This window comes from Haematobia irritans, chromosome 5 (genome assembly GCF_050003625.1).
Source record: "Haematobia irritans isolate KBUSLIRL chromosome 5, ASM5000362v1, whole genome shotgun sequence".
Taxonomy (NCBI): Eukaryota; Metazoa; Arthropoda; class Insecta; order Diptera; family Muscidae; genus Haematobia; species Haematobia irritans.
In genome coordinates, this window is record NC_134401.1 from 137,882,439 (window position 1) to 137,897,826 (window position 15,388).

The 15,388-nt window shown below is 31.0% G+C and overlaps 1 protein-coding gene and 1 long non-coding RNA gene across 4 annotated transcripts in view; one reads left to right on the forward strand and one right to left on the reverse strand.

Annotated features, from left to right (window-relative positions):
• The window catches only part of LOC142237815 (uncharacterized), a 147,302-nt gene extending 136,491 nt beyond the window's left edge, over nucleotides 1–10,811 (reverse strand). The window contains exon 1 of the long non-coding RNA XR_012722581.1: nucleotides 10,767–10,811. This is a non-coding gene — a long non-coding RNA (uncharacterized LOC142237815). The remainder of the gene's footprint in view (nucleotides 1–10,766) is intronic.
• exp (expansion) overlaps nucleotides 1–12,493 on the forward strand; it is a 201,966-nt gene extending 189,473 nt beyond the window's left edge. For all 3 annotated transcript variants that reach the window (XM_075309240.1, XM_075309238.1, XM_075309239.1), the window contains 2 exons: nucleotides 203–553; nucleotides 11,005–12,493. In XM_075309240.1, coding sequence (XP_075165355.1) covers nucleotides 203–553; nucleotides 11,005–11,114 — 461 coding nt within the window. In that variant the 3' untranslated portion in view covers nucleotides 11,115–12,493. The remainder of the gene's footprint in view (nucleotides 1–202; nucleotides 554–11,004) is intronic.
• Nucleotides 12,494–15,388: the final 2,895 nt, after the last annotated feature.

The following is a 15,388-nucleotide window of genomic DNA, read 5'->3' on the forward strand; positions in this document are numbered from 1 at the left end:
AATGTCATAGATTTTGGATCCTATATCCCTCACAATATTATGAGTTAATAATAATTTTGGAATGACACTACCATTTGAGCGAAAATATAATGGGGGAAAAAGTAGTGTAACATTAGGGCAACAACGAAAACGCCCTTACTCCTTACTTTGATTTTATTCATTTCTTATTAATTACTAATATTTCTTTCTTGTTTTTTCATAGATGATCCCTACTATTGTGGCTTGCGTGCACGCGTTCCCAACTTTGTGAAATCCTCATCGAAATCGGCCAAAGAACATCATGCAGTCCACACAAATGGCGTAACAGCTCAAAATGGCATGAATACGTTGACAAACCAAAAGAAGACTTCAATCATGATGCCCATGCATCCGGCCATGCATGCACCGGCACCGCCACACATGCATCCCCATCATATTCAGCAACAACAAATGATGGCCGTAGCTGCTGCACAAGCAGTGGCCCATCAACAGCAACATCAACATCCTATGCATCATCATGGCCATGCGCATGCGCAACAAATGTGGCAAACACGCAGCTTTGAGAGTGGCATAGGTATTTATAATCATCATAATACAACAGCCGTGACAGCGGGGGCGGCTGCAACGGCGGCAGCGACAACCGTTCCACCTCTGGGAGCCGCCGCCGCAGCTGCAGCTGCTGCTGCCGCTACGTCATTAACAGCGACAGCAACGACTTTTATTAGTAGTAGTAGTACAGAGACGCAACAGCAACAACAACAGTCAACATCACAACAATTAGCATTAGCATCCATACCATTACCCCAATCATCATCGTTACAACAACAACAACAATCACACCAGACATCGACTGGCAATGCGAGTACAACGACTACGACTCTATCCGAAATGTATTACCCTAATACGGCTGCTGCAGCAACAGCAGCGGCAGCGGCAGCAGCTTCTGCTGCCACGACCAATACCTTTTATAATTATCTTGCACCATCTTTTAGTAATGAGCACCATCAAATCCCCCACAACCACCACCACCATAGCCTTCTCCATCATCAACATCAGCTTCATGGTCATATGTCCATAAACAATTCACCAGCTATTGGTGCTGGCCCATCATCTTCTCCTTCTTCTACTTCTAACAATAATAAGTCTCCCTCTTCTTCTTCTTCCACTGCTTCTTGTGCTATTGCTTCTTCAGCAACTACGGCTTCTCCTATGTCTAATGTCGCAAATCTTCAAATGTTGCCAAAAAATCAGCAACATATGTCCCACGGACTGAATGGCAACTTTGTTGCTGGAAATGCCCCATATGTGGGTCCAGTAATAACTGGTGCCCTTTTGACCTCACCTTTGGTGAATTCGGACCAAAATGAAAATATTTACGGACGGACAAGAAATCTTAATTTTACACAGGTTCAACAGCAGCAGCAACAACATTTCAAAGATAATGTGAATGGAAATGGCCAGCAACATTATAGACATCGCCAGCAACATGGCAATTACAATCATCATGTATCGAGACCTTATCAACATTCACATCATCATACTGCACAACCATGTTGCGATCAATATCGTCAACGTTCATCCAGTAATCGACGATCGCGTATGTGTTCACGCCATTGCCAGGTGTCAACTCCGGCTGCCAGATCTACACCAGGTGAATTCTACTATAGAGCCCATGAGCTGTACTTCGACGGCGATGACGATTATGTTGTAAATAGACCTCGTCGTCATCAGTCCCGACCAACTCGTAGATCCACTACTCAAATAGGGAATAATTGTAATTGTGTTAGCTGTTACACTTTGGCTCCTCTCTTTGGGGCTCCCACGCCCAAGAGGCCCACTCGTAGTTTAAGCCAACAACAGCTTAGGCAACATCATTTGCTTAGTGGAGCTGCGGCCAAGGGCGGTCTTTCATCGCAGCTCTCCCAGACCAAGGGCTTAATGAAATGGTGTAGCGACAGTGATGTATCGCTATTGGAACGAGAGGAGCAGGAAGATGAATATGGCGATGATGGCTATATGAAACCCACATTGAATTATGATTACAGTAGTGCCTTTGATTTGAACAATGACTTGGATATGGAAGATATGAATCTCTCACAAATGGACTATAAAAAACAATTGGAAGGAGGGACCAAAAAAGTTCAAAAATTCAATGAATATGCAGCCAGACACAATTATCGCCATGAAACTCCCACAGCCAAAGATCAAAATATCGCAAATGAAGGTTATGTTGATAAGGCCCGTCTTAGACAAATAAGATCGCCCACACCCCAAAGAAAAGTTTCCCTAATTATTAATGATGTTGGCAATACCAGCAATAAAGAGGAAGCCTCAAATCTCTTACGCAGTAAATCACAATCCATTGAAAGTTTCTTTGAAGAACCCAATGAAGAGGGTTCCCTATACATGTATGGAGGAAGAAAACGTATAGCCAAGGCCCCATCAACCACAAATATCTATGATCGAGTCAAACCAAATGGCGATGAAAATTCAGTTTTAAAATCTTCCAAGAAAAAATTTAATTCACATTTAGATTTAAGTACCGCGGAAAGCCAACAAGATTCCATTAATAATGGCCATGATACCATTAGGCCACTGGTTCCTCCCCCACTCTGGCGGGGAGCTAAGCGTATGAATTTCAAAAGTCTTTTAACATCAAAAACTCCCCATCCTTTAGTAAAACAATTCGATTTGAATAATAATGTCCTTACAAAAACTGAAACAATTTTAAATAATTTTAATAAAAATAAAAACTCTGATTTAATGAAGATGAACAACAACAACAACAAAACCAATTCCAAGGATAATAATAAAGCATCCAACAAGGATCCTAAGGCCACCTATGAAGAAAATACCACAAAACCTAATGAAAAAAATCTATCTCAACAGCCAACACCATCTCAAGCAACTACTCCATCTTTGCCTCCCTCGGGTCATGCCAGCCGTTCATCTAGCCGTGTGGATATCAGTGATATGGAATCCATTTATGGTTATTTAAAACCTCGAAAACAAAGAAGTCTAAGCATGAAAAAAATTCAAATACTCGATTACTAGATATGGCCCAAACCAACTAACCAACCCCAAAATGGATGTTAATATGACCCTTGAAATAGGTTTGCTTTCAATACCCGATACTTTTTTTCCATAAAATTTTGTTTATTTTGTAATTTAGAGGTGTTTTCAAAAAAAAAATGATATTTTAATGATTGTTTTAGGGGATTTTGTTTTGCAACTATAACAAAAGATGTTTTGTTAAAAACAATAACTTTTTTTGTTATAATAAAAAGGGACTTGTGACATTTATTTACCTTGGCTGTAAATATGTTTATACAAAATGCTTATTTTTCCATATACCATAATTCTATATACATACCCTCACCCTGTTTCCTTGCCCAACTTTTTCCAATGTAAACTTTTTAGACCCCTCCTCGTTATTCATTATCATATGGAGTTTTATCCCTGTGGTTTCTTGTGTTGTTCCCGAAAATGGTGCGGTATGGACTAACTTTTGACTCTACTTAAAGACCTACCCTTGTATATTTTTTATAAATATAATGACAAATTTCAAAATGTAAAAACAAAATTAATCAAAAACACATACACCTGAATGCACTGGTAAGGATATGCAAGAAAATTATTGAGGAATTCTATGAAGCAGATTATAGAAAACAATAGTTTTCCACAATATTTTATATTTAGCTATTAATAATACTTATACGCACTATGGTACCTTAAATCTAAAATAATCATTCGACACCCAGACACGGTTGCCACAGTTGGTAGAATTCTTTTTGCAAAATATTCCTAGAATTCTAGTTGGTATCTCCAAGTAAGAGATACAATTTTCTATAGAAATAAAATTTTGCAAGATGTTACTATAGAATACAATTTTGCAAAAATGTGCTATAGATATAAAAATTTTGAAATAAATTTTTCACAAGTTTTCTATAGAAATAAAATTTTGACAAAAAAAAAATTGACAAAATAAAATTTTCTATAGAAATAAAATTTTGACAAAATTTTCTATAAAAAAATTGACAAAATAAATTTTTTTATAGAAATAGAATTTTTATAGAAATAGAATGTTTGTCAAATAAATTTGACAAACATTATTTTCCTCTGTTGGTTAAGCTACACTTGTAGTTTAGTCAATGTATGGTTTTAAACTGCAATAAAAAAACAACAATGAAATAGAAAATTTTAACAAAATTTTCTATAAATTAAATATAAAGCATTTTTTCCGAAAAAACAACATATTTTATATTTACCACAAAAATTTTATCAACAACTTCAGAATTTTTTTTTATTAAATTTTTTGGTAGATTATTTTTGGCACGTGTGGCAACCATTCACCCTGGCCATGCATATCGATTAAATCAAGTGTAATGGAAGAAATTCCCGATATACTTACAAATATATAAAAAATACAATTCATTTAATAATTCCTAATGACCAATAGTATTTGAAGAAATTTTTGGGATATTTTGGGAAATATTTGAAAATTTTTTAATTTATATAATTTTTAAAAGCTTTGCTTAAGAATAATCATAAAAAGTTTCTACATCTTTTGCTGACAGCCGACAAAATATGGATCCACTGATACACACTGGAGATAAAAAAATAGTCAAAAGACTGAAATGAAATAGTTAAGACCAAGGTTTTGTGGGATTGAGTCAATTCGAATTCAAGAAGAAACTGTCGACTTGTAGAAGAACAAAGGGAGCTTGCAATTGGGTTATGAACTTCTATGCCATACATTGCATTCGTCCGAGTTTGCCCCGTGCAAATTGTTTATATAGAAAATTTTAACAAAATTTTCTATAAATTAAATATAAAGCATTTTTTCCGAAAAAAACAACATATTTTATATTAACCACAAAAATTTTATCAACAACTTCAAACATTTTTTTTTTAATTTTTTTGGTAGATTATTTTTGACACGTGTGGCAACCATTCACCCTGGCCATACATATCGATTAAATCAAGTGTAATGGAAGAAGTTCCCGATACACTTACAAATATATAAAAAATACAATTCATTTAATAATTCCTAATGACCAATAGTGTTTGAAGAAATGTTTGGGATATTTTGGTAAAATATTTGAACATTTTTTAAATTATATAATTTAAAAAATTTTTAAAACTTTGCTTAAGAACAATCATAAAAAGTTTCTACATCTTTTGCTGACAGCCGACAAAATATGGATCCACTGATACACACTGGAGATCAAAAAACAGTCAAAAGACTGAAATGAAATAGTTAAGACCCAGGTTTTGTGGGATTGAGTCAATTCGAATTCAAGAAGAAACTGCAGACTTGAAGAAGAACAAAGGGAGCTTTCAATCGGGCTATGAACTTCTATCCCATCCATTGCATTCGCCCGAGTTTGCCCCGTGCAACTTGTTTACATTTGCGAACTTAAAAAAATCACGTACTGGGTACAAATCGACTGGTCATGATCGTTTCTAAGGCGAAGGTCTCAAGAAAGTCTTCCTTTAGGTCGTGAACGCGTGGCGGATTGAGCTTTCAATTGGGCTACGAACATCTGCCTCCTCTATTGTATTCATCTGATTTCGAGCCCGTACGACTTGTATATGGTAGGTAGGTAGGTTATGTGGCAGCCCGATGTATCAGGCTCACTTAGACTATTCAGCCCATTGTGATACCACAGTGGTGAACTTCTCTCTTATCACTGAGTGCTGCCCGATTCCATGTTAAGCTCAATGACAAGGGACCTCCTTTTTATAGCCGAGTCCGAACGGCGTTCCACATTGCAGTGAAACCACTTAGAGAAGCTTTGTAACCCTCAGAAATGTCACCAGCATTACTGAGGTGGGATAATCCACCGCTGAAAAACTTTTTGGTGTTCGGTCGTAGCAGGAATCGAACCCACGACCTTGTGTATGCAAGGCGGGCATGCTAACCATTGCACCACGGTGGCTCCTACGACGACTTGTATATAATTTCCGACAGGTGCCAGGGACAAATATCAATCGACTTAGTACCCAAAAAAAAAAAAAAGAACAATTTGAAGTTCTTCTAAAGACACGACTTTAAAATCCCAGTAAAAAAAGCGTCGCCAAAAAAGTAGTGAAAATGTTCTGTTTGGATCCAGAAGTAGTGCAAAATTGGCGCTGAAACGATGAATTTAACACGGGCTTGTCATAGGACGGATGTCCACCATTTCAACAGCCGCTGCACTGAATTTGCATCCACTTCTTACTCTGTGATTCAAATTCAGTGTTTTGGATGTGAATTAAAAAATGTTGTCATATGTTGACAAATAAATAATTTTTATAATTTTTTATGATTTTTAATGCATTCTAACGCTTGTCCGAAACGTTTGAATTAAAATATTTTGAAAATTTCGCAATATTTCTTTAATGGATTAAGAATTTTTTTCGACAAAATTCCAATAATTTGTACCATTTTATTAAAGCTTACTCTGTTATTAATCTCTTTGAAAAAAAATTTAATTTACCCATTAAAAATAAGAAAACAGCGAGTTCTAAATAATTGAATTAAAAGAACTTTCTGCGTAGTTGAAATAACGAACATCTTTGGGAATACATCTTTTTTTTATTCTTTTTTATTTATTTATTTATTCAGTCTACGGAATACATTCCTGACAGACTAGCAATTCTAAAAATAAATTAAGTCTAAAATAGAATTAAAATTTTGGAAGGGCTTTTACAGTTGGGCCTTTTTGGAAGAACTTCCACATTTTTTACTGGGATCATTTTCAAAAATATCCTCCCAAAAATAAATTAATAAAGAACTATTTTATCTACAGAGGATGTTCTTTTATATACCTCCCATATACCCAAGAATTTTTTAATTCATATACAAAACACTGAAGTCACATCACGCCCTAGAGAGTGATGGACATCTGTTCTATGAAAAGCCCATGTCAAATTCATCTCGTCTGCGTCTAGTTTGAACCAGTTTCGAATTCAAAAGAAAATGTTTAACGTCGTTTTTTTTGTGGGTCATCTCCTCTCCGTAAGCGGAGGTCTTAATAATTTTTTTATGCCCGTTTCACTAAGATGGGACCATTGCTGGTCCAAGTGAACCTTTTTTTTTTTTTTTTTGTGGGTAATCTCCTCCCCGTAAGCGGAGGTCTTAATAAGTTTTTTAGGCCCGTTTCACTAAGACGGGACCATTGCTGGTCCAAGTGTACCAAGTTGGAAGGAGACCATACAAATACATTGATCCATTTTCGATTTTTCTTTTTTTTTTTGGGAAAGCTAACTAATTATCACCCCACCCACGTACAATCGTCATTTATTTAATCACCATCAAGTTAGGAAATTTCAAAGACCATTCTGACCGATGATGTACCATTGGGTACGTATACGTACTTCGCAACACATAATACATAAATCATACGTCACCCATACCAATCAATTAATAATACTTATACGTACCAAAGGCTGTTTTGAACGGGATAACTATAAATTTAGTATCAACTATAAAAAAATAAATAAATAATTATATGGAACACTAACTAAAAAAAGATTACTATTCAAAGTCTGCCTTCTGAAGATCGAGCTATTGAATTCTAAAAGGGCTGATAGAATTGCCACGGTCAGAATTATGCACTATTGAGGTGTGCTGAAAATAATTTTTCTAAAATTTAAATTTATTCAATTTATACTGGAATTACTATTTTCTTATACATACTGGGATTTATATTTATTTGTAGGCAGGGATATAAATTATAAAAACAAATTTATATAGGAGATATATCTGAAATATTTTTAATTTGAAATATTCGAAATTTGTTAATGGAAAATCCACATCGAAACGTAAGATAAAAATACGAAACTAATAATCTTTTATTTGAATAAACTTATGACCTTGAAAGCCTGACTAGAAATTCTAGAAATCATAAAAAAAACGAATATACTATAAGGTCGATATTTTTCTAAAGGAAAATTGTAAGATTTGTTTGACCAAAAAAAGATTGTAAAATTTGTTTGACCAAACAAAAACATACTATAACTTACGCCCCCGATCGAACCTATAGGCTTAAGATTTACGTTTATGTTATATAATAATTTTTTTTGTTTTCAAAAATGTGATACAGAAATGCAGCATTTAAAAATTTGGCGACACAATCAGGACTGTGGAGTCGGCGTCTGAAGATTTTGCTGGAGTCGGAGTCGTACAAATTTTGATCGACTCCGGCTAAATTAAATTTTTTAAAACACTTCACATTTTTGCCACTAAACAAGTTTTTACGCAAATTAGATTCCATTGTGCTATTCATTCCATCAATGTCTAGTATGACGGTAAATGAAACACAACTTCCAAATATGGAGTTTATTTTATATTAGAATGTTAGTCTAGCAAATGGGCTGAATCAATCCATTTTAATGCCCATCACCATAAAAATTTATTTGAAATATTTCGTACTGTCGAATTTATTTTTGTTTAATATAATTTTAAGCCCATATAGCTAGATACATAAGTCGGGCGCCACTGTGGTGCATTGGTTAGCATGCCCGCCTTGCATACACAAGGTCGTGGGTTCGATTCCTGCTTCGATCGAACACCAAAAAGTTTTTCAGCGTTGGATTATCCCACCTCAGTAATGCTGGTGTCATTTCTGAGGGTTTCAAAGCATCTCTAAGTGGTTTCACTGCAATTTGGAACACCGTTCGGACTCGGATATAAAAAGGAGGTCCCTTGTCATTGAGCTTAACATGGAATCGGGCAACAGTCAGTGATAAGAGAGAAGTTCACCAATGTGGTATCACAATGGACTGAATAGTCTAAATGAGCCTCCCAGCAAAAAAAGCGTCGCCAAAAAAGTAATGAAAATGTTCTTTTTGGATCCGGAAGTGGTGCAAAATTGACGCAGAAACGATGAATTTAACATGGGCTTGTCATAGGACGGAAGCCCTCCATTTCAACAGCCGTTTGCATTACTTCTTTAGGTGTGATCCGAATTCAATGTTTTGGATGTAAATTAAAAAATTATGTGATATTTTGTCACATAAATAATTTTTATAATTTTAAATGAATTCCAACGCTTGTCGGAAACGTTTGGCCTCAAATATTTTCAAAAATTCACAATTTTTTCAGATTGGATTTAGCATTTTTTTCGAAAAAATTTAAATGATTTGTACCATTTTATGAATTCTTACTCTGTTTTTAACCTATTTGAAACAAAAAAAGTTAAAATTACCCATTAAAAGTATGAAAAAAACCATGTTATTAAAAATTGATTTAAAAGAACTACCTGGGTAGTTAAAATAAATAACATCATTGGGAGTGCATCTTCTGAAAGTGCTTTTAAAGTTGTGCCTTTGGAAGAACTTCCAAATTTTTTTACATCGGGCTGCCACCTAACCTAACCTAATACATAGGTCGAAGATTGGCAGTCAGCATTTTATTTCTATAGAAAATCTTGTCTAAAGTTTATATTTATAAAAATGTTGCCAAAAATTTAATTCTATAGAAAATTTTGTCAAAATTTTATTTATATAGAAAGTTTTGCCAATATAGTATTTCTTTAGAAAATTTTGCGAAAATAATATTCCTATAGTAAATTTGTCACAATTTTATTTCTATAGAAGAATTTTGCGAAAATAATATTCCTATAGAAAATTTGTCAAAATTTTATTTCTATAGAAAATTATGTCAAAAATTTACTTCTATAGAAAATCTTGTCAAAATTTTATTTCTATAGAAAATTTTTTAAAAATTTTATTTCTGTAGAAGAATTTTGCGAAAATAATATTCCTATAGAAAATTTGTCAAAATTTTATTTCTATAAAAATTTTGTCAAAATTTTATTTCTATAGAAAATTATGTCAAAAATGTATTTCTATAGAAAATCTTGTCAAAATTTTATTTCTATAGAAAATTTTGTCAAAATTTTATTTCTATAGACAATTTTGTCAAATTTTTATTTCTATAAAAATTTTGCCAAAATTTAATATCTATAGAAAATTTGTCAAAATTTTATTTCTCTAGAAAATTTTGTCAAAATTTTATTTCTATAGAAATTTTATTTCTATAGAAAACTTTGTGACATTTTATTTTTTACTGATTTACCTCAAATTTTGGTCAATGAGTATATTTGATAGTGCTGTCAAGTGTGGCAAATTTGGTTGAAATTCGTTCAGATTTAGATTGGTCTCATATATTTTGCCCGATTTATATTCTTCTTTCGACAGAGGCCAAAATTGTTGTCCGATTTAAGAGAACAGAGGTGGTAGAATTGCACAGGGAACCGAATTAACATTTTAACTATGCGTGTCATATATATCGTTCGCCCGATTTAGACTCATATCACTTTCGTAGTTCAAAATTTCACTCCGTTTTACTTGAAATATTACACAGAGAAATAATGTATGCCAAATTTGGTCAAAATCGGCTCAGATTTGGACGAAGTCCTCATATATATTATATTACGATTTTGGTAAAAATGGCCAAAATACCAACATTTTCTTGTAACATCGGCACACAGCTAAATCGAAAACATATGTCCCACAGTGCCTTAAATTTGAAATAAAGAGTTCAATTGGCATCATATGTGAAATGTATATATTTTTTCGCACACATAAATAAATGCAATAATTTATTGTTAGTGGTATTAAAATGAGATTTAGTTATATTACCCGGATTCGACTCCGGAGTCGAAGCTGATGAAAAATGTTGCAGTCGGAGTCGAGCAAAATTGGCTCGACTCCACAGCTCTAGGCACAATAATACAATATTTTCATTTAGTGTATATTGGTATATAAATATTCAAAAAAAAATATTAGTTACTCACATAAATTATTTAATTCCTTATTTTCTCCTCCACACCAGTGCATTCCTGTAAAATAAAACACACACAATTTATTGGCATTGGTTTATAAATGAAATTTGTTATTTGTTGTTAATATTTCTGGACATTTTTTGGACGTTAAATATTTCATTTTAAGAACCCCCCTTAATTAAGAAAAATAAATAAAAAATTATAATAACAAAACATTTCTCCTTTCTTCCTCCCAAAAAAAAAAAACTAGATGCTGATCTTGTTGACTCACCCTATAATCATATCTATGGACGTTTACCTTTACCCACAAGGGGTTATATACCAACACCACGTAGTTTGTATATTGGAGAGTGGGATTGATAAGATCCAGATATGCTAAATCAAAAATTTAACTCTATTCCTCAAAATCTTCCATACTAAGGCAATACCAGAAGCAAAAACAAAATTGATAATGCATGTAAAAGAAAGGATGAATGCCTAAAATTTTAATTTAATTTTAAGTATTTTTTTTGCGTTTTAGATTTTAAGCTATACTTATAAATTTCAATGCAAATGCATACATTTATATATAAAAAAAATGATTTAGTATAATTTTATTTTTTTACAAGAGTTCTGATATGATTTCCATAGCCTTTGTTAGTACATGGAAAAGAGATTATAATGAAATTTCGGTTTCTCAAAGAAGTTAAAGCAAAAAGTGTTTCTTAAAAAATCGGAGAGAAAATATTTTTGTTTTATTTTGGTATTCTTAAATATTAATTTTTTCTCTTTCTCTTGTATCTTTTCTTTATATATTATAACACGCCATTATTATTATTTTATTCGTTACTTTTCTATATGTATAAAAAAAACAAACCATTCATAATTTCAATGTATAAAAATTCATTAAATCAACAACAGCAATTAGTAATGAAATAATATTAAAAACTTTACTTTGATTAAAAATATTCTTCTAGATGATAAGTGTAAAAACACTATGTTAAAAGAAAAACATTTTGTTTTTTTTTTCTATTTTATAAGAGAGTCATTCTATTCAAATTAAATTCGAAAAATATACGATTCCCAATATCCTTAATTTTATGTAGCTGCATATTTTGTCTATAATTAGATTCGAGAAATTCAAAAACCAAGGCAGTTCATATGTTTGGGATTAATGGTCTTTTTTGAGTTTAAAATTTTTATTTCAAAATTAATATTAAGATTAAGTTAAATACATAACAACAAAAATTATCTAAATAAGAATGAAAATAGTAATGCAAATTGAAACTTTATACTGCCACAAATGTTTATGTCACACACACACACATATCCATATTCTTTCACAAAGAAATATTTGTGTAATATTTTTTTATATGGAATTATGTCAAATATTTTAATATTTTATTTCCTTTATTTTTGTTTTTCAATTTTTTTTTTAATATTAATGTTTAATATTAAATTAAATTTTATTCTTATTTTCACTTCTGCTTTTCTGCTATATATGTATGTTCTTTTTTCTTACATTTGCCTACTTACTCTTTTTATAGTTTACTTACTTAAGTTAAATAAAATTTATGTTTTAAAATTTTTCTTTTTATTAATTAAAATTTTATTCATCTTGATTTTCAAAGGTTATAAATTTTATTTCCACCTTGATGAAAATTTTTCTTTGCTTTTTATATCAACATAATGCATTAATAGAAACCCTACTTTAATTGTAATAAAAGAAATGATAATACTCTTAAATAAAAATTTATTATACACAAATTATAAAGTGTTTTTTTTATAAGTTTACCATTTGAAAGTCATAACACGAATTGTGAATTATTATCTTTTTTCGAAATTGTTATATCTTATACAAACTCACTTTATTATATATTTTCGCTTTGTTTATAAAACACCAAAATATTATCGGGGAAATCACGCAAACTGTCGAAATATATCCGCTTGAAATATAAGAAATATCCCCTTGAAATTTACTTACAAAATTCATTGAGGACATTCAAACGTATATTATCCCAATGCATTTTATTGTATGTCATCCAACTGCACTCAAATCGATGATTTGACAGTGGCATAGGAAAAGAGATATGTTTGTACGAATTTATTTCGGCATAAGCCGGCTATCATGCAAAACCTTTTTTCGGAAGGTTCAAGTGTGGTTCATTGTTGGGTTTAATGAACTGCCTGAATTTATTCCGATAATTGGTTGATAGTTTTGCTGCAAGTAGAGGATGCTGATGAGGAATGTGGTAATTCCGAAACGTGCGTCCATCCAACCATCTTGCAGTCAATAGGGCTTTGCCCAAATAAATTTGACAAACATTCTTTTCCGCTTGTAGTTTAGTCAATACATGGTTTTAAGCTGAAATAAAAAAACAACAAAATTTTATTTCTATAGAAAGTTTTGTCAAAATTTTATTTTTATAGAAATTTTTATCAAAATTTTATTTCTATAAAAAATTTTGTCAAAATTTTATTTCTATAGAAAATTTTGTCAAAATTTTATTTCTATAGAAAATTTTTGTCAAAATTTTCCCAAAATTGAATTTTTATAGAAAATTTTGTCAAAATTGCTTTTCGATAGAAAATTTTGTCAAAATTGTATTTCTATAGAAAATTTTGTCAAAATTTTATTTCTATAGAAATTTTTGTCCAAATTTTATTTCTATAGACAATTTTGTCAACATTCTATTTTTATAGACAAGTTTGTCGACATTTTATTTCTACAGTAAATTTTGTCAAATTTTTATTCTATTGTACATTTTGTCAAAATTTTATTTCTATAGTAAATTTTGACAAAATTTTATTTCTATAGTAAATTTTGTTAAATTTTTTTTTTCTATAGTACATTTTGTCAAAAATTTTTTTATACAGTACATTTTGTCAAAATTTTATTTCTATAGCAAATTTTGTCAAAATTTTATTTCTATAGAAAATTTTGTCAAAATTTTATTTCTATAGTAAATATTGTCAACATTTTATTTCTTTAGAAAATTTTGTCAAAATTTTATTTCTATAGAAAATTTTGTCATAATTTTATTACAAAAGAAAATTTTATTTCTATAGAAAATTTTGTGAAAATTTTATTTCTATAGAAAAATTTGTCAAAATTTTCTCAAAATTGAATTTCTATATAAAATTTTGTCAAAATTTTATTTCTATAGGAAATTTTGTCAAAATTTTATTTCGTTTTTGTTTTGTTATTATTGTTAGTTTTTTTCTATAATAATTATTGTTGTTTTTGATTTCAGCTTAAAACCATTCACTAACTAAACTACAAGTGTAGCTTAACCAACAGAGGAAAAGAATGTTTGTCAAATTTATTTGGGCAAAGCCCTATAGACTGCAAGATGGTTGGATGGACGCACGTTTCGGAATTACCACATTCCTCATCAGCATCCTCTACTAGCAGCAAAACTATCAAACAATTATCAGAATAAATTCGGGTAATTCACTCAAACCAAAGTGAACTACTCTTGAACCTTCCGAAAAAAAGGTTTGTTAGTCGGCTACTGCCTAAACAAATTTGCAAGCATATCTCTTTTCTTTGTCAAACTCAAATCATCGATTTGAATGTAGTTGGCTGGGTTTGTTTTTGAGCATGCATCCTCTATCTTCATTCGTTTTGTTTGTTATTGTTGGTTTATTTTTCAATCATTATTGTTGTTTTTTGATTTCAGCTTAAAACCATGCATTGACTAAACTACAAGTGCAGCTTAACCAACAGCGGAAAAGTATGCTTGTCAAATTTCGGCTGTTTCGGAATTACCACATTCCTCATAGAAAATTTTGTAAAAATTTTATTTCTATAGAAAATTTTTTCAAAATTTTATTTCTATAGATTTTTTTTTTCAAAATTTTGACAAAATTTCATTCTATAGAAAATTTTGTCAAAACATTATTTCTATAGAAAAAATTTTCAAGACATTATTCCTACAGAAACATTTATCAAAACTCAACTTCTATATAAAATTTTGTCAACATATTAGTTCTATATAAAATTTTGTCAAAATTTCATTTCCATAGAAAACTTTCTCAAAATTTTCTATCTATAGGAAATTTTGTCATAATTTTATTTCTATAGAAAATTTTGTCAAAACATTATTTCTATAGAAAAATTTGTCAAGACATTATTCCTACAGAAAAATTTATCAAAACTCTACTTCTATATAAAATTTTGTCAAAATTTTATTTCCATGGAAAACTTTGTCAAAATTTTCTTTCTATAGGAAATTTTGTCATAATTATATTTCTATAGATAATTTTATCATAATTTTATTTCTATAGATAATTTTGTCAAAATTTTATTTCTGTAGAAAATTGTACCTCTTAATTGGAGAGGAACAGTGTGAAAAACTTAGTGATAAAGTTTGGGTTACTTTTGTTATTGAATTCTTTGTTGTGTTAATTTTTATGTCTCATTGGTTGATTTGAATGATAATTTAAGAAGCGGACTGAAGCAATAGTTTTTGTATACCAGTCCCTAATGATGATACCACTTTCTCGTAATATCCGTAATGTCTGGATCCGTTTTCTTCCCTTACTATTGTGAATTTTAGGTTATTGTGGTAGCTGTTGAATTTTCCTTATATTCTGTTCTCATATTTTCTTAACTAATATCACAAAAAGTCGTCTAAAGGGTGATACGGTCA